General features: G+C 38.8%; 1 protein-coding gene across 4 annotated transcripts in view; it reads left to right on the forward strand.

Moving 5' to 3' along the window:
- LOC118338870 (collagen alpha-3(VI) chain-like) overlaps positions 1–19,640 on the forward strand; it is a 49,005-nt gene that overhangs the window by 19,481 nt on the left and 9,884 nt on the right. For all 4 annotated transcript variants that reach the window (XM_035676305.1, XM_035676306.1, XM_035676307.1 and 1 more), the window contains 30 exons: positions 8,979–9,590; positions 9,828–10,448; positions 10,748–11,350; positions 11,504–12,115; positions 12,253–12,587; positions 13,010–13,088; positions 13,211–13,356; positions 13,446–13,538; positions 13,655–13,708; positions 13,936–14,007; positions 14,109–14,135; positions 14,239–14,283; positions 14,472–14,525; positions 14,641–14,703; positions 15,154–15,219; positions 15,366–15,419; positions 15,509–15,544; positions 15,634–15,696; positions 15,974–16,036; positions 16,298–16,360; positions 16,682–16,744; positions 17,234–17,284; positions 17,498–17,533; positions 17,646–17,708; positions 17,967–18,029; positions 18,295–18,327; positions 18,450–18,486; positions 18,604–18,615; positions 18,726–19,219; positions 19,365–19,467. In XM_035676305.1, coding sequence (XP_035532198.1) covers positions 8,979–9,590; positions 9,828–10,448; positions 10,748–11,350; positions 11,504–12,115; positions 12,253–12,587; positions 13,010–13,088; positions 13,211–13,356; positions 13,446–13,538; positions 13,655–13,708; positions 13,936–14,007; positions 14,109–14,135; positions 14,239–14,283; positions 14,472–14,525; positions 14,641–14,703; positions 15,154–15,219; positions 15,366–15,419; positions 15,509–15,544; positions 15,634–15,696; positions 15,974–16,036; positions 16,298–16,360; positions 16,682–16,744; positions 17,234–17,284; positions 17,498–17,533; positions 17,646–17,708; positions 17,967–18,029; positions 18,295–18,327; positions 18,450–18,486; positions 18,604–18,615; positions 18,726–19,219; positions 19,365–19,467 — 4,716 coding nt within the window. The remainder of the gene's footprint in view (positions 1–8,978; positions 9,591–9,827; positions 10,449–10,747; positions 11,351–11,503; positions 12,116–12,252; positions 12,588–13,009; positions 13,089–13,210; positions 13,357–13,445; positions 13,539–13,654; positions 13,709–13,935; positions 14,008–14,108; positions 14,136–14,238; positions 14,284–14,471; positions 14,526–14,640; positions 14,704–15,153; positions 15,220–15,365; positions 15,420–15,508; positions 15,545–15,633; positions 15,697–15,973; positions 16,037–16,297; positions 16,361–16,681; positions 16,745–17,233; positions 17,285–17,497; positions 17,534–17,645; positions 17,709–17,966; positions 18,030–18,294; positions 18,328–18,449; positions 18,487–18,603; positions 18,616–18,725; positions 19,220–19,364; positions 19,468–19,640) is intronic.

Here is a 19,640-nt window from a genome sequence, read left to right on the forward strand (position 1 = left end):
TTTCTGCAGATCAAACTGAATCAATTCAGCGTGATGTAGTATTTTTACTGGATTCCTCGGATGAAATGCAAAATGATTTTAAAGCAATGCTTGGCTTTGTTGAGAGAGTTGTGGAGAAACTCAATGTGGATGAGAACAAAGATCGCGTTTCAGTGGTTCAGTACAGCAGAGATCCAGCTGTTGATTTTCTTCTGAACACATTTAAGACACAGCAGGATGTTGCTCGCAATGTGGGAATTCTGACGCATAAAGGAGGCAGACCCCTCAACACCGGGGCAGCTCTCCAGTATGTCAAAGATAATGTTTTTACAGTCTCTTCTGGAAGTAGGCACCAAAAGGGTGTCCCTCAGATTTTGGTTCTATTAACTGGCGGGCGGTCCAGTGATGATGTCAGAAATGCTGTACAAAACTTGAAAGGAATTGGTGTGATGGTATTTGTGGTGGGAACAAAGAATGCAGATACCCTTGAGATTCAGTCTATGTCACAGGAAGCCAGTCATGCTTTCTTTGCAGCAGACTCCAGTGATCTGTCAGACATAGAACAACAAGTATTTTCTGCCATCACAAAGGGTGAAACCCCTGCTATTAAACAAGAATCATATGGTAAGACTGTAATGACTGTATTTACTTAATGTTGTACATAGCATGTGGAACTTCATGAATTGTCAGATTAATTAATGAATGATTGATAGTAAGAGACTGAACATTTGCAGGAATTACACAAATTACACAATAATCCAACTAATTTGTTTAAATGCCTGTGTGATTACAGATCCCAACAGAAGAGATATTGTTTTTTTGCTTGATGGTTCTGATGATTCACAGCGAAGATTCACAGATATTAAAGACTTTGTACAGAGAATAGTGATGGACCTAAACATTGGTGCAAATAAAGATCATGTGGCTGTGGTCCAATACAGCAACACAGCAGAGGTTAATTTTAACCTGAGCCGTTACTCAACAGAGAATGATGTTCTTGATGCTATTAGAGGCCTAAGTCACAAAGGAGGTTATCCTCACAACATTGGAGCGGCTCTCCAGTATATGAGGGAACATGTATTTACTTCTGACTCAGGAAGTAGATTCCTTGAGGGAGTTCCACAGATACTCATACTACTGAGTGGTGGAAGATCTGGAGATGACATAAGAACACCGGTCAGAATGCTGAAAGAGATTGGTGTCATTTCAATTGCCATTGGAACAACTGATGCTGACACCATAGAGCTGCAGACAATATCTCATGAACCCAATTATGCACTATCAATTACTGATTATGAGGAACTTCCTACTGCAAAACAGGATGTTTTTTCATTGTTAAAAGAGGCTTCCCATCATGTAGAGCAAACTACTCCCACAAAGGATTTAGGTAAGATTTGTATTTAGGCCAATGACTGAATCTTAGGGGACTGTCACTGTGGCTGCTGTACCTGAAAATCACATTGCCTTTGTTTCTACATGTTTTGTCTTTGTTGCAGATTCTAAGAAACAAGATGTAGTATTTCTTATTGATGGATCATATGACTCACGAAATGGCTTTGAAGACATACGACGCTTTGTTCAAAAAATTGTTGGAAATTTAAATATAGGTGAGAACAGAGACCAAGTGGCTGTTGTTCAATACAGCCGTGATGCCACAGTCAATTTCTACTTGAATTCCTATTCATCCAAGAATGATGTGCTCAATTCCATTGGAACAATGAGGCATAAGTTGGGAAGACCCCTCAACATTGGCAAAGCACTTGAGTTTGTCAGAGAAAATGTCTTTGCTGCTACAGTTGGAGGCAGACGTGCAGAAACAGTCCCTCAATATCTGTATGTATTTAGCGGTGGGAGATCAGGAGATGATGTCAGAGGACCAGCACAGTCCCTCAAAGAAAATGGAATAAAGACTTTTAGTATTGGAACAAGGAATGCTGATACATTGGAAATGCAAACCATCTCTTTCACACCAGCACATTATTTTTATGTCACAAACTTTAATAATCTGCAAAGCATACATCTATCTGTGGAAGCCACACTGAGAGGTGCTCAAGAAACAACTGAGTTTCCAACTGTTATTGGTAAGAAGTAGAAGTAGCATTATTTGTATTTTAACATGCTAGAGATGTCTACTACATGGACATAAAAGTGGTATGATTATATATAGGTATGTTATTGTAAAAAAGTCTCTTTTTAATAATGTATCTTTTTTAATTCATTTTTATCCATTTCAGACACTTCCACAGTTTCAGAATTAAAACTCCAGAGTGCCGACATTGTTTTTCTCATTGATGGATCTGATGATATGAAAGCAAGTGAAAGACACATTTTGGATTTTGTCAGAGAGTTTGTCAAGCAAACAGAAATTGGGCCGGACAAAGTACAAGTTGCTTTGACCCAGTACAGCACAGAGCCCATGACTGATTTTCTCCTGAACACATACTCAGTGAAAGATGATGTCTTGAGTCATTTGGGCAATTTGAAACTGAGAGGAGGTTTCACTTTGAACACCGGTGTAGCCCTTGACTATGTGAAAAACAATGTGTTCACTGCTTCATCTGGAAGCAGAGCCCAGCAAGGAGTCCCACAGATACTAATTCTGTTAAGTGGAAGAAAGTCAGAAGATGATGTCTTAGGTGCAGTGGATGGACTGAGAAAAGCTGGAATTGTCCTTTACAGCATTGGAGTGAATAATGCAGATAGTTTGGAGATGGAGCAATTAGCACACAGTCCTAGTGCCAAGTATTTTATCAAGGATATTTCTAACTTTCCTCTTGTGAGAGAGCAGTTACTATCAGTCATTGCATCTCACAAAGACACTGTAAGCCCTGGTGTAGGTGAGTGAAAACAAGTATTAATTAATTAATTGTAATTCCTTTATATTAATAAATACAGATCAAATTAATAGATACATCTAATAATATCTATATATATATATTGAAACCATGTACAATTCACACATTTCAGTTTCACCAACAGTAATCAGATTTCTGTTGAATTGTTAACTAACACAATTTACATGACTGTGGACTTTTCTAGGTTCAAGCTCCACTACGAGTAGAGATATTGTCTTTCTCATTGATGGATCTGATGATGTCAGGAGTAGATTCTCTGCTATACGTGAATTTGTTGCAAAAATGGTTGACAGCTTTGACCTGGATCAAGGAAAAGATAAAGTTGCTGTTGTACAATATAGCAACAATGCTGAATTCAATTTCAATCTGAATACTTACAACACAAAAGTGGATGTTCTTAAACATGTCGCAAGTTTAAAACCAAAAGGTGGAAGGCCTCAAAATATTGGAGCAGCACTGCAGTTTGTGAGGGATAATGTCTTTGTTTCAACTGCTGGAGGACGACATCATGAAGGTTCCAAGCAGATACTTGTCATGTTGGCTGGTGGAAGATCTGGAGATTCTCCACGAGGCCCAGCAAGCATGCTCAAAGCTGCAGGGGTTGTTACATTTGCCATTGGATCAAGAATGTCAAATCCAGCTGAGATGCAACTCATTTCATCTGACCCAAATTATGCTTACTCAGTCCCAGACTTTGTAAATCTCCCTCGTATTCAACAAAATCTGATGAGTCATGTTACTCAAATGGGAGTTGAGGGGGAAACTAAAACAGGTAAGAATTTAGATTATTAAAAAAATATATTAAAATAAACCAACTTTAGCTGTGAATATATTATAAATATTTATTGTGATAATATATATGATATCATTTTTCATTAACAGAGCAAAGTGAGGAAAAAGGAAGAGACATAGTTTTTCTTTTGGATGGATCTGATAGTACTAGAAGTGGATTTTCAGCCATTCAAGATTTCCTGTATAAAGTAATAGAAAGACTTAACATCGGACCAAATAAAGACAGAGCTGCTGTGATTCAGTTCAGCAATGTGGCACGAGCCAATTTCTTTTTGAATTCATTCATGAGGAAGGAAGATGTCCTTACAGCTGTCAGAAGGCTTTCACACAAAGGTGGAAGACCTCTCAAAACGGGCGCTGCTCTAAAGTATGTTAAAGAAAATGTATTTACAGCTGCCTCAGGAAGCAGATACACTTCCAATGTGCCACAAGTTCTTGTTGTTTTAAGTAGTGGACCATCAAGTGACAGTGTGGATTTGCCTGTTGCTTCTTTAAAAGAAAGCAATGTCACAATATTAACAATTGGAACGAAAAACTCTGACCACAAAGAAATGGAGAGGATATCACATGCTCCAAGTTACACTTTATCAGTTTCTGAAATGGCTGAACTTCCAAGTATACAGGAACAAGTTGTTGCTGCAATTGCAGAAGAAAATTTGAAAAAGGAAATTTCAAAAACAGGAGTGATCGGTAAGAATAATTGCACACATACTGTATATTGTATGATGCAGTTTATACTCAAATGCATAGCTTTTCCTAATATGGGAATTCCTAACTTCTAAATTCTGTAAGGGGAAGCAGGATCAATACATACACTATAAATACTGAGTATTTACTAGACTTTTCTTTGACTCTTATTATTATTACTTTTATAATTACTTTTATAAGTTGGAGCAAACATCACTCCTTGCCTGACAAATGTACAAAGGCGGTATTTCTTGTGCCATTACCCCAAAATATCACCTGGCGTGACTTTATAGCATTGCAAGACATTGACAGGAAGTCACATAGCCAAATCTTGTTACAGACGTGACGTCATGAAGCTGTGCCTGGTGGAATTTTGGGGTAATAGTACACAACAGTCTAAAATATGTTGATATTGTATGAACTCACTCAGTGCTGAGGTGTAATAATGGTGGTAGGAAAAAGGAAAAAGAGTATACAGTATGGTATAGTGTACCATTCAAAAAGATACGTATTTTGTTTCTGATTCATTACTTAATTGAAAAATTGAAAGAATTGTAAACAGTATTTATAATTGAAACTATAAAATATAAGAAAAGGACACAGTTATCCTAAATAGGCCAAACAATATATTTTAATATGATGCCTTAAAATAGTGTAAAAAGTTCTGAGTAAATATTTTAACATCTATCACTGCACCTTTCTTATTTATTAAATTTAAGTGGGGTAGCCATAACTCACAAAAAATATTAAATTGCTTAGCAGGAAGTATTTCCACTCAGTTATCCTGGCCGACAGGGAACATTCCCCTGATCTCTGATTTGGCTATTGTTTGAATTAATTATTATAGATATGTTAACTGTGTTTCACATTACCCTTAAAGTGTTTAAGAAAAGAAAATTATGAAAGGAAAAGTAGAAGAAACGCAAATTGCGGGAGACATTCATTAAAGATAATTATAGAAGTTAAATTGGTTTCATTTGTTCTTTGTGGTAGATTTAGGAAAAGAATACCTTTAAACCTATGCGCTTTAATTTCTGATTTCTGTTGTCTAAATAGGACAGCAAATATGAGAATGGTCATTTCTGTGAAAATGAAACCAGAAGTCATTGATCAATACTTTTGTGTTATTTTGTATATAAAAAAATTAAATGTGTGAAATATGAAGATTTGTCAAGCAAGTGGAAATCATTGTTCCAACTCAATTTAGGTAAATTACATTGTTCGAATAAGTGATTTTTGTGAGTTTATTTCACAAATCCCAAATAAGAACAAAAAATAATAATTTCATTAGATCGCAAATTGAAATGTATCAAAGCGTATGTTAGCATATTTGCCTGCAATTTGTTAAGTAAGGTGTAAACCTGGAGGTTAGCTTTCGTCATATGACTTTCGCATGGACTCTCTCGCCGATGGGAAACTACCGTTCCTGTAAACACAATGAACCTAAAATATGTCTGGAATTCTTCCTATGTTCCACCCTACAGGTGAGAGAAAGGCACCACGGAGAAAGGATTGTGTCGTGTTCTTGTTTCGCGCATGGATTCTGATGTACTAGAAGTGGATTCCCACGCCTTACGCTGCGAGACTTGTCCACAAGAGTAGTAGAGACACACTCAAGTGGTGGAATCCACAACAAGAGGACCCCGCTGCGTCTCAGCTTGCCGTTCAGTACAGCCATAGATCCAGCCGTCCCAGTGTCCTAACTCTGAACACGTACCACTCACACCAACCCAAGCGCGCAGACTTCGCGCGTTTCGACACCACACTGCGTCAGGCCGTGGTTTGCAGGCACATGCGTGGATACGCGCGCAGGCAGGGAAAGCGGAAACGCACACTCAAACACCTGAGACAGCCCCAGTACCCTTTGCGGGATATGTCTTCACGGCCTCTGCCGGAAGCAGGCTCCCGGAAGGAGTTCCACAGGCTCTAATATTGCTAAGTGGTGGAAGGTCTTTTGACAGTGTTGATGCACCAGCCTCTGCTCTCAAACAGCTGGGTGTCTTGATCTTTCCAATTGGAACAGGAAGTGCCGATAGCAGACAACTGCAGGAGATATCAAACCATCTCAAGTTATGCCTCTGTCTGTGGTCTGAATTCACCGACCTTCCCAGTGTCCAAGTCCTCCGTGGAGGCTGTGGTTATTGACGCCACCCCAGAATCACCAACAGTCACTGGTATGTTAACAAGCACAGCCTCTTGCTGGCCTGAAAGGCTACCTGACTTGTTTTACCTTTGCTGAATGACAAAACAAGACGTGTGCTATTTTTTTTAGCTCCATTTGCATTTAAAGAGAGGTGGTGGTCTGCTTAGCTACTCTTTACAATTAAAGAAGGCAGTGCTAGGTTTCTTTCAAAAAGAAAAAAAAATAGTCCACAACTTGATCATTTTAGCAATGCAAGGTTTAATAACAACAGTGCTATTTAGGGCCCCGTCTTTGAAACGAGTAGTACCTTTCAAGAAAGTGCAAGAAGTTGTGGTCTGCCAGGGTCTATTTGACAAAACTAATTTGTCTGCAATAGTAGCTTTCGTAACATGACTTTGACATGGGACACGTTTGACATATGAAACTAAACATGTCTCAAATTTTATGTTCCCTATTTACCAGAAAAGGATGTTGTGTTTTTTTTGGATGGATCTGAATAACCTGTTTGCATACATACAGACATCACAGCATTGTTTTAGTGTTTTATAAATCTGCCTCCTAGAAGTGCTGCAATGCAGCCCACTACTATTCAGCATTTCCCTCCACTTTGATTATTTCGATCTAAACACACTGAAACATTAGGCTGCAAGTTGAACCTCACCTACCCCTTTGTTAGTGGGTGTAAGACCAGTCAGTTACTTCTCTGTATTGTAACAGTTCTTGTGAACGATGCCTGGTTCCCTTTGTCTAATTGTAATTCTGTCTATGATTGCATTCCATACAACTCCATTCATAAAAGTTTTCATCTTGAAGTGCATTGTCATGCTATTGCACTCAACACAACTTCACCCAGCTTTTCTGCATTCATCCCTAATGATCCTTCTTTTTTGTAGTTTTTAATATGTTGCAATTATTAATTGTTTATGTATTGCAGTCATTTTTCTTTTAAGTGTGAACTCTGCTATTACTTTGGCATAGAAAATATTCTCTCAGTTTGGTCACGACAAAGAGAAGCACTCTTCAAACAATAGGGACATTCTTGAGTCTGAGGATGCTCTTGATTCTGAGTCTTGGTAAAACAATTTGCAACGTTCATCTCACAAATTCATACCCGCAGTCTTTCCTTTGCCAGAAAAATAATTATCTTTTTCATCTCATCCATATTCTCTTAACTTTTTTTTAAATTCTATTCAGGTTCTCTCTTTTGATTATTTTTTATTTTGATTCACATCCACAACTTTTAGCACTATGTCTTTGTAAAATAATGTTGTGTCTGTGGAAGAGAGCATTCATTATTTCTATTTTAAACATTGTCAAGAGGTCTGTATTCCTAGTTCTTTGGAATGATCTTTATTCATCTTTTCATTTCCTTAGGTTATTTAATTTTTGAAATATGCACCGAATTACAGGATATTAGTTTTATCATGGACGGAGGCACATAAAACTGAATATTATCATCGTTAAGTTGGTAGCCCAAGGAATGATGAATACTGTGTTTATATGTTATCAGTAAACAAAAGGCTAACATACATTTTTACGGCAGCTGACATACATGACATGATATTTAAACCACATGCTACAGTTAATACATGAAAAAAAGAAATAATTGGCTGACTGCCTTAATCATTATACATATTAGGCAACTCAAAAGTCTGGTAATAAATAGGATATGATTTATTGTAGTGTTTTTTAAATTGGATTTGTGTTGTTTTTTGTTGATGGTTTAAAGAGCGTCATTTGGGGAAAAACTATCCCTTCTAATTTGTGCAGTCTGGTTGGCTTCACAATTGACTGTGAATTCAGCTTTGACACTCAAGACATGAAAGTTGGCTGCAAAAGAGCTTGCATCCGTATGCTGCGTTGTTGGAAAACTAAACTCACAGGCACACTGTCACACTGATTGAAGGATAATATCAGCCTTCACTATATTTTATTTTATCTAATAAATGACACATATGCAAGACATAGCAACTAGTATACACATAAAATTAAATAAAAAAAATAAAGTGAAGAATTTTTTAAGTGGTTTACATGGTTGGAATTATACCACAGCCAAACAGTCAGTGCTGTAGATGCTCCACTATGTGAGAAAGTTGTTTGAAAGATGATATGAAAATAGGGTTGCTGGGTTAATCTCCATATTTGACCAAATGTTCCTTGAAACTTTGGGACCAAAGAAAGATGTGAATCTAAGGTAATGAAAAACTTAAGTTGTGAGATGTAGGCAGGATTCTCTAAGCTCCTGTTGATATCCATCCACAAATTTTTTCTCAACTATTTAGTTTTGTATTTTCATTCAGATTTTATGCTGCAAGAAGACACTGTTCCCTACAGTTTACAAGATCCTATGAGGACAGTTCAAGAAACCCTATTACCACAAATCAAGACAAAATGTCCAATAGTCTGTTAAAAGGCTGTCATGTATCAGTTATAATTGCTGCTGTAATTTTCCTGAGTATTGGTTCCGTGTTTGATCATTTCTGTAGCAGAACATAATATTGTATTTTCTCTTTCTCTTTCAGCTGAGTCGCAGGGCCCCCGGAAGGATGTAATCTTCCTTGTTGATGGATCTGATGGTGTTGGACGGGAATTTCCCATCATCCAGGAGTTTATCCGCAGGGTTGTGGAGAGTCTTAATGTAGGCGAGAATAAGATCCGGATTGGCGTGGTCCAGTATGGCGACTATGCTCAGGCTGACATGTATCTGAACACACATACAACCAAAGAAGGTATTTTGAATGGTGTCAGGGGAATGAGGCAACGAAGAGGAAGACAACGTAACCTGGGTCAGGCCTTGCAGTTTGTCAATCAGAATGTTCTGACAGCAGCACGTGGTAGCAGAAAGGAAGAGGGTGTACCACAGTTTTTAATTGTCGTCTCCAGTGGGTCTTCAACAGATGACATCAGTCGAGCAGCCACTTCCCTTAAAGAATCTAGAGTTCTTCCCTTCAGCATTGGGACCAGGGATGTTAACCGTAGGGAGCTCCAGGTGGTGTCATACGTGCCTAACTTTGCCTTCACTGTAGATGACCTCCCTGGCCTGTACACAGTCCAAGAAAACCTAATCAACACTCTCACTGAGATGTCAGATGATGACATCGCCAGGATGCGCCCAGTATTCCCAACCACTGAAGGTAATTTTACTCTATCAAAGTCTAAAAAGTTATTTACAACTTACAACCACATTTTCACACATTTCACTTAATTTACTGCAGTAAATGTTAAATGTTGAACTTAAGTTTGAAGTTCCACATTTGACTTAATACATGATAATTGTCCCTCCCAGTCATACTGTATGTCCTCTATATTTGTTAGGAACTCTGCAGTTTGTAATCATACAATGTTACTGTGCTTTCATTCTTACTGAGCAGAAATCACACCAGTACCTGCGGGAGGCGACAAGAGGGATGTCGTATTTCTAATTGATGGCACGACAGCGGTGCGTAACGAGTTCCCCTCCATCCGTGAAATGATAAAAAGAGTCGTGGACAAGCTGGATGTAGGATTGGACAAGGTCCGAGTTTCAGTGGTGCAGTACAGTGATGACCCAAAGTTAGAATTTCTTTTGAATAATTTCTCCACCAAAGAAGAGGTACGCCAAGCTGTGACAAAACTTCGAAGCATAGGTGGTAACCGTCTAAACACAGGCCGTGCTCTTGAGTGGGTCTCCAGAAACATCTACCAGAGGTCAGCAGGAAGTCGCATTGAGGATGGTGTGCCTCAGTTCCTCATTCTAGTTACAGGTGGCAAGTCTACAGATGATGTATCTACTGCAGCTGACCAACTTAAAAGAAACCATGTTGCACCTCTTGCCATTGGTTCAAGGAATGCAGATCCTGATGAACTGAGACAGATTTCCCTGAGGCCCGAACTTGTGTATACAGTTGACAATTTCCAGCAGCTTCCAAGAGTGGAAACGCAGCTGATTGGTTCAGTCAAAACATTATCTACCACTGATATCAGCAATTATGTTCCTCCCACAGTCTTCAGAGGTAAGAAATACTGTTCTTAGTATTCAAGGTTTAAGTGCTCAATATTAACTGGTTGCTTTTTAGAATAGTTTTTCATTACTCATATAACTAAATAAAATGCATCATGGTGCACTGGTTGTGTAGGGGTAAAGTTCCTGTCAACGACTACAAAGCCCTGGAGCTTGATTCTGTTATGGAGTTCTGTTATAGTGGTAGAAATGAAAAAAATAAAATAAAATAAATGCATCAGTCTTTTTCTAATATACTTCAAAATAAATGAATAAATGTCTCCCTTTCCCTGTCTTGTGTTTATTTTGCAGAAATCCTAGATCTTGGGAAAAAGGACATACTCTTCCTTATTGATGGCTCAGACAATACAGGTGCTGCTGGAATTGCTCATATCCGTGACTTCATCCTCAACATTGTTGAACAACTTGATGTGCAGCCTGATCAAGTGCGTGTGGCTGTCGTCCAGTATGCAGACAGAGTAAAAACAGAGTTCTCACTCAACTCACACAACAACAAGCAAGCTGTTGTCTCGGCTATCAAACGACTTCGTCAGATGGGTGGCAGGTCATCAGATCTGGCTGACGCCATTAAGTATGTTATGGAGAATGAGTTAAAACCCTCCTCCGGGGTTCGTCTGGCTGAGGCCTCACAGCATCTTGTAGTTCTCACAGGTGGACGTTCCTCCCAAGATGTTTCCATTTATGGACCTCAGCTTAAGAATTCCCGGGTCAACTGCATTGGTGTTGGAGCTGGTGGTACTAACACAAAGCAGCTAACCCAAATTGCCACCACCTCAGAGGATGTCCTTCAGGTTCCTACATTCCCTGGCCTGCCAGCAATCAAGGACAGGTTTATTACCAGGTTGAAAGGAAACTCAGTCACTCCCCCTCCTTATTCTCCAACCAATGGTTATGGTAGGTTATGCAGAAATGTACACAAACTATTAATACTTAGATAGCATGTTTTACCATAATGCTAAAATCATGAATCGCTTTTTCTCCATTTCTTCTCTTGTTATCCTCTTTCTTTACCCTGCCCTCTTCAATATCTCACCTTCCTTCTCATAGATTCATCCCTGCCTCCACCCAAAAAGGCTGATATAGTGTTTTTAGTGGATGGCTCCATTAACGTGGGCAGGGACAACTTCAATGAAGTGATGATGTTTATCACCAACCTAATTGATCTGTTCTACACTGAGAGAGACAACCTGCGGATTGGTCTGGCACATTATGCCGCAGATGTGACGGATGTCTTCTACCTCAACACATACAAGGACAGGCAAGACATTATGGATGCGATCGGTCAAGCAGAGTACAAAGGTGGAAATAAAATCAACACTGGTGCAGCCATTCGTCACATTCAAGACGTTCACTTTACAAAAGAAAAAGGCAGTAGGGTGGATGAGGGCACTCCTCAGATCCTAATGGTTATCACCGGAGGAAGCTCAGCTGATGACAGCAAAACAGCAGCCCTTGGTCTGAAGAAAAAGGGTGTGAGAATTTTTGCTGTAGGAGTGGGCGACACTAAGGATGAGTTAGAAAACCTAGCAAGCGAGTCCACCACAGTGGCTCGAGCAAGAACCTTTCAGGAACTTTCAGAGCTCAATGAGCAAATCCTGGAGACTATGGATGATGAAGTGAAGGGCAAGCTGTGTGTTGGTTCTTCAGAAACTTCTAAAAGTAAGAGATATAGTTTTTTTTTCTTTTTTACAAATGGACTTTTTTTGATTTGCAGCTTATAATTCAATGTTTCAGTTTCCAGACGTTTTATGTGGTTCACAAAAATGCCTAAAATATAACCATGCTCTGTTTTACAGCCTGTGAGATAGAGGTGTTGGTGGGCTTTGATGTTTCTGCTCAGAACATCTTCACTGCTCAGACTAATCTCCAGAGCAAGATGGGTGCCATTCTGCAGAGAATTTCCAAAATGGCAGCTATCAGTTGTTCATCTGGGCAGATTCCTTCTGTGCTAGTAGGCATGCTGGCCATGGACTCAGCCTCTGAGCCTGTCCAGCTGGACTTCACAAACAATGCCGATGAACTCTTTGAGGCCTTCAGAGCCTTGCGGAGTCGTGGCCCATATGTCCTCAATGGCAAGACCATTTCAGCTTACACCAATAGGTTCAAAACCAGACAGGACAATGTTGTCAAGGTTGGTTACTGAAACAGTTTAAACTAGAGATATTCCGACCCAGTCCCCAGTATGGGGGCCAATAAAGGCATATTTTAAAGGATCTGCATTGGCTGTTTTGAAACAGGACCTTTAGTATTTGGATCAAATAGCTCAGGAAAAAAAAGCGTTGCAAAATTGTACAAATTTTACAATTCTACAGCTATTATATATATATATATATACATATATATATATATATATGTCAGATACATATTTTAATCAACATTTAATCAACAAGTAGTAACTTGACCCAGTATTGGCAGATACACAATATTAAAGGAATCACATCAAGATCAATGCCAAAAAACTGCGTCGGAACATCCCTATTTTAAACTTACCAATGGAAATACTCATGGGAAATGTAAGAAAGTGTCAAATTGAATTGTATTTTTTCCCTGCAGGTTGTCATTCATCTCACTGATGGCCTTGATGCCCCATATGCTGAAATGAAAAGGCGAGTTGAGGAACTACGGCTTTCAGGTAAAAAGATGATACAGTAAACAGCCCTTGATGACTATACTTAAACCTGTATGAAATATAGCAATATCATATTCAGAAGTAATTTTTGATGATAAATGTGTTCCTGAAACTCTACAAAACAGGAGTGAACAGTTTCATCCTGGTTGGGTTGGAGCGAGTGCCCAAATTTGAGGAGGCTTTGCTACTGGAATTTGGCCGCGGCTTTAGGTACACCAGGCCCTTACGAGTCAATATCATGGACTTGGACTATGAGCTTATGGAAGAACTGGTGAGTACTAATCAGTCAGACATAAGACTTTTGTGAGCTTTATTTCTTCCCCTAGAATTACTTAATATTTGTTTTATTTTGCTATGTAGGACAATATCGCAGAGAGGGACTGCTGTGGAGTGCCATGCAAATGTATCGGCACCAGAGGAGACCGAGGAGCAGTTGGACTTCCAGGGTCTAAGGTATCCAAAAATATGTATTTTTTAAGTACTTCAATATATACAAATACTCTTCCTTTAATAATACCCCAAAATAATTGTTTATCAGAAGCTAATACTTTGTTGTTTTGTTTTTTTAGGGTGGTCCAGGATTACCAGGAAGCCAAGGACATCCTGGAGATGAGGGTGGACCTGTAAGTTTTAATGCCTTGCTGAGTTTCCATGAGCTGAATATCAGACCTGCTGTAAAGTGCCCTGATCTAAACCTGTTGGTTAACCATGTTTTGTTTTCTCAAGAAGTACATTGACAACTATCAATGTTGTCCAATGTTCACTGTTTTCCACCACTTCATGTTCCTTCATAAGGCAGCCCTCCTGTATTTTGTTGACATGTTGTATTGTGTTTATTTTGTGATGACAGGGAGAGAGAGGTCATCCTGGTGTGAATGGAACTCAGGGTTTCCAGGGATGTCCTGGACAGAGAGGTGTCAAGGTAAAATCTTTGATATTAAATTTAACATTCAGCTTAAACAACTTAATATTTTTTATTGTAAATTGTCATGGTGTAACACTATTGTTTTTTCTTTCATTCAGGGTTCTCGTGGGTATTCAGGAGAAAAGGTAAGTGTTAATCTTTCTTTAAAAAAAAGATTTCATCTTTAGATAAAGCTGTCAAAAAAAGGCTAACACACTAATTACCTAACCAAACGCTACCATGTTGCAGGGTGAATTTGGAGAAATCGGGCTTGATGGAATCAATGGAGAAGAGGTAAGTGTGTGTGTTTTATTGGAATTGGTCATTCAGTCCATCTGTTTTATATCTAACACATCATACAGAATGATGTGCAATCTCTTCTTCTCTTGCTAGCTGTCATGTGTTCATGTGGCAAAGACGTAAATCTTCTCTGGTTTATGCATGATTAGGAGCTTTAATTGGCCTCTGCTCTTTGTTTTCAGGGCAAAAGTGGAGTGGCTGGACCCCCAGGAGACAGAGGAAATCCTGGCAGAAGAGTCAGTGTTCAGATGCAATTTTAGCATCACGTTTGTTCTTCCCTTTCTTTAGAAAAGAAATATCTTCTATTGCCAATGCTGTTAAATGCTCACTAAACGTATTTATTGCTTATAGGGTCCCAAAGGTATCAAAGGACAAGCAGGAGACATCGGAGAAATGGGAATCAGAGGAGACCCAGTGAGTATTATGGGAACTAGTTATAATACCCTTTTTTCAACCATCCATACTTACATGTTTTGTTAAGCATGGATACCTGAACTGATCTACGCTGATTATAAAGTATTAGCATATTCATTACTTTTTGAATATTTATAAATTTGCTTGTATGCATATGCATGTTTGTATGCATGTATACAATAGAATGACAGTCAGAGAATACTAGTTTAGACTGTCATAAGTTGCATTAATCCATTCTTCAGTGGCCACTGTTCAACTTCCTTTGAACAGGGCTCCCAACAGTGGCCCGTAGTATAAATTGCTGTGTCCGGTCATTAAGTATGCATCCTCGCTCACCTTGCCATCCATTGCTCCCCCAGGCAGTTTATTAAAAAAGAATGTGTTCTTGGTTTCCTGGGCAAATTGTGTCTAAGGGTGTTTGAATGTAAATGAAAATAATCTGTCTAATAGGGTACAAGTGGACAAGATAACAACCAAGCAGGACCTAAAGGAGACCCTGGTGATGCTGGACCAGTGGTAATTTTTCCTCTTTACACATTGTATTGCTATAGGAATATCCTACCAATGCATTTTCAATACTATACTTTTAGCAGTTTAACATTACATGGTTGACTCTGTATGGGCTTGTTTTGATAACTTTGATGACTGCTCTGCAATGATAGGGAGTGTCTGGTGAAGATGGAAAGACGGGAGACCCTGGTGAATTTGGAAGAAGGGTAAACAATTTTACCACAAGTTTATTATATTTGCTAAATACTTACATACCACTGTTTTTATTAATCAAGACTTACTCCCACATCATTAGGGAGCTGATGGCAGAAGAGGCCCACCTGGACAGGCTGTAAGTCCCTTTTTGGTGATAACACACATTTTTTAACTGTCCTGGCAGTAATTGTGAATTGTAATTTTGCTGCTCACATGTCATTATAGGGAAATCCCGGAAAACCAGGAGCTGATGGTGTTGTGGGAGAGCCTGGTATTGGAGGATCTAGAGTAAGTTTGTCTTTCTTTTAATTTTTATTTATTTTTTATTTTTTTACAGATTATTTATGCTACAAACGCCAACACGTATCATAGTGAATGTCATTACCAATAATTATTTTCTTGGCTACATTAGCAACATGACAATTCATTTGACTAGACTGTGCCTGGATTATCTTTATATCTAGAAATGTGTGTTCAGTATTTACTCATTGGTTGGAAGTCTTTGTCGAATATGTAAGAAACTTCATTTATCATTGATGTCTTGTTTGTCTCTCTTTTTTTTAAGGGTAAACCTGGACCGATTGGTGCACCAGGACCCAGAGGAGAAGATGGGAACCCTGGACCCAGGGTAAGTGAACCTGTTATTTTATAAAATAAAATCTTTCTGCAACATATTAAACGCATATTAATTCAAATCAAGTCATATATATTTAGGGAGCACCAGTGTCAGTTTTAAACATAGTAGAATACAGATAGAGAATACCAAGCAGACATCTACCACACATTACAACTTCAACATTGTACTGGTTTAAACAGCTAAAAATCATGCACATTATACCTAATTTTGAGAAAAGTTAATTCTTCTAATGTCCTAATGTTTTGTTTATAGGGTCCCGGAGGTAGCCCAGGTCCCTCTGGAGAAAAGGGCAGAAGAGGAGGACTTGGTCGCAAGGTACTGAGTGGAACATAATTTGGTGTGGATTATATTCTTCCATAACAGGCTTGTTTCATTTATAAACACACTGGCCTAAGCCCAGCTCTCTCACATTACTGGACACACATGTGTAGTCTATTTGAACAAACATGAAAGCGCTATAAGAAAACATCAAGGCTCTGCTTGAGATATACGTATGCATATGAATGTAATTAAATCTATAGAAACTGACTTGACAGTTTAAAGAAATATTTCACACTTAATTTAAAGCTTTGACATTGTCTTTGGACCTTAACAATTTCTGCCTCTATCCCATTCTGTGTATTTCTGTCTTTGTAGGGAGAGCCAGGAGATCCAGGACCTAAGGGTGTTATTGGACCTCTTGGTCCCCGGGGAGAGCCTGTAAGAATGAATCCACATCTTCTTTGCATGTACTGTAATGTAAAACTGGTGAAAAATGAGCAAAATAAGAAGACTTACAAGCTTAGTCACATTATAATACAGAAGATGAACTTATACTTAATAACTGTTCTTGTGAAATAGAACACCTCTGGCAAAATAACTTCTGCTGCACATTGAAGAAGCTTTTCTTTGCATCACTGCCATGTGTGGTTTAAAGAAAAACTTATGTTACTGTCTTTTATATATGACAATGAATGATGTGTTTTTAATCAGGGAACTGGCTTTTTTGTTGAGTTTTGTATTGAATAAGTACCATAACACTACTTAGTATAACATAACAGTGCATAACTGTTGGGACAAAAGGGACATGGACAAGGAGGGTGTTTCTCCTGTTTCCCATTTAGTACCAGGAGTGCATGCAGCTATGTTAATAGCACTTGATAAAGAAAACCGATTCGTCGAACCATTCTTTCTTGTTTTTTCTTATAGGGGGAAGATGGTAGAGATGGCTTTGGTGTCACAGGGCCTAAAGGAAGAAAGGTAAGTTAATTTTCACCTCTTGTAATATATATATTATATAGCAATCACAAGGAATGTCTAAATAATGATGATAAGAGGGAGTTACAGAATATAATGAATAGCTCTGTAAAGTATGCCATTGCTGTAGCCCATTTAAGGATAGATATATTATCAGTGAAACAAATGCAGTTATGCACTCATTAAATGGGACAATAATTGACAAATCCTCTACAGGGTGATGAGGGCTTCCCAGGATTCCCAGGACCAAAGGTAATACAACAAAAATTTCAAATTGTAGTGTTAAATTGTACGGTCTGGTCAATGAGCCTTGCTTTTAATTATGATCATTGGCATCCATTCTCATTACTTTCTTCCATTTCAGGGAGCTGCTGGTGACCGCGGCAGTAAGGGCGGACCTGGACCTAGAGGGAATCGTGGGCAGAGAGTACGTTTTCAGACTCCCAGTTAGATTAGATTAATAAATGGTATTGCTTTGCAGAGTCTCTTAACTGGACTGGAAATCACTCAACACGTGTTTGGTGACTAGACTGTATGCAGTTTGGTCTGGTGGCAAATGAGCTGCACAAGCACGCACTCTAAATAGAGGAAATCTTTTAAGACAAGTTGTGTTTTTTTTTAAACTATTGTCAGTTAAATATCTTTAAAAGTGAATTGTATTAATTTTACTGTTAATTCTTTCCAGGGTGTCTCTGGGAATATTGGTACACCCGGACAGAAGGGAGAGGTTGGATATCCTGGGCCATATGTAAGGAACTTAAAATTCTACTCTAAGCTGTATACATTTCATATAAATGACCATCATAGCAGACTATGATTTACATACTTGAGTGGTCTGTGTTTCCTTGTCTCATAAATTCACATATTTTATACTGCACAATGTAATACTGTTAAGTTAACATGATTTAACAAAAACAATTGTGTTATGTAAGCAATACACAATATAAAGTGTTTTTTTTTTTATTGCTGGCCACATCCAGCTGTTAACACATCTGTTGTTGCTGTTCCCATAGGGTCAGAAAGGACCGAGAGGACCAGGTGTCGTGGTATGTGCTCATTTCATTCATCAAACTGTTTAAAATTGTATTGAATGAACAGAGAAAAACTAATTTCTGGTGCCTGTGATTAGAATATTAAAAAAAATCTCCAAATGTCTTGCTGTCCTCAGCAATGTGACCTGGTCAAGAAAATCAGGGACAACTGTCGTAAGTATAATTTAATGAGTATCAACAATGTCATTTGATGACAATGAAGAGTATTGATATTCATGTGTTATACTAATGTCTCACCACACTTTGTCTTTTTGTCTTTTTTTCCATCAGCTTGCTGTTATGGTAAGATATAAAAAAAATACATATAATATAAATTAGATAAATGTTTGAATGTGTATGAACTGTATGCACAACTATACAGAAAGCTAAATCCTCTATGTGTACACCATTAGGTCAGCAGGAATGCCCGCTCTACCCCACTGAGCTGGCCTTTGCCCTGGATGTCTCTGAGGCCAATGGCCGCCAACCCTTCAACAACATGCGTGACACAGTCCTGCGCCTAGTCAGAGATATCACCATCTCTGAAAGTAACTGTCCAAGAGGAGCTCGTGTTGCGTTGGCGCTGTACAACGATGACGTGACCACAGAGATCCGATTCGCTGATGCAATGAAGAAACGTGCCCTGCTGCAGCACATCGAAGGACTGCAGACGCTGCAGACCAAGAAGACTCGCAACTTGGAGTCTGCCATGAGCTTTGTGGCCCAGAACACCTTCAAGAGAGTGCGCAGTGGTTTCCTAATGAGGAAGGTGGCCATCTTCTTCGTCGGTGGAGCAGTCGGTCAGGCACGAGGACTTACCAGTGCAGCCCTTCGCCTCCATGATGCTGGAATCGCTACTCTGTTCTTGGTCAGCCGTGAGGACAGAGCACTCAGCAGAGCACTGCAGGTAAAACAAATCAAAAACAACCCAGGTATTTCAAAGGGGAAGTAGTATATAGGTTTTGTAAGGCATATTTACAGTCTGTCTTCAAAGGAAAAACATACAGTGTACGTTGTATTTTCAACATGTATTATTTCTCTTTGTACACCAGGTCAACAACACAGCACTGGCCCAGGTTATTGTCCTTCCCAACCCTGGAAGTGCACAGTACAATTCAGTCATCCAAAAGGTTATGAACTGCCATGTCTGCCTAGGTAAAAGCTTATTGTTTTTGTTTTTCACTTTATTGTTGTTCTATGTCCTGTTATGAGTAAATTCTGTTTGGTTGACATAATTAATAACTAGTGGTGGGACTCGAATAAAATTAGAGGCTTTGTAATTAATTAATCTCAATTAATCGCATATCAATATTTGACACGAGAAGCAA

This window comes from Morone saxatilis, unplaced genomic scaffold (genome assembly GCF_004916995.1).
Source record: "Morone saxatilis isolate NCDOM2014 unplaced genomic scaffold, NCSU_SB_2.0 Contig5, whole genome shotgun sequence".
Taxonomy (NCBI): Eukaryota; Metazoa; Chordata; class Actinopteri; family Moronidae; genus Morone; species Morone saxatilis.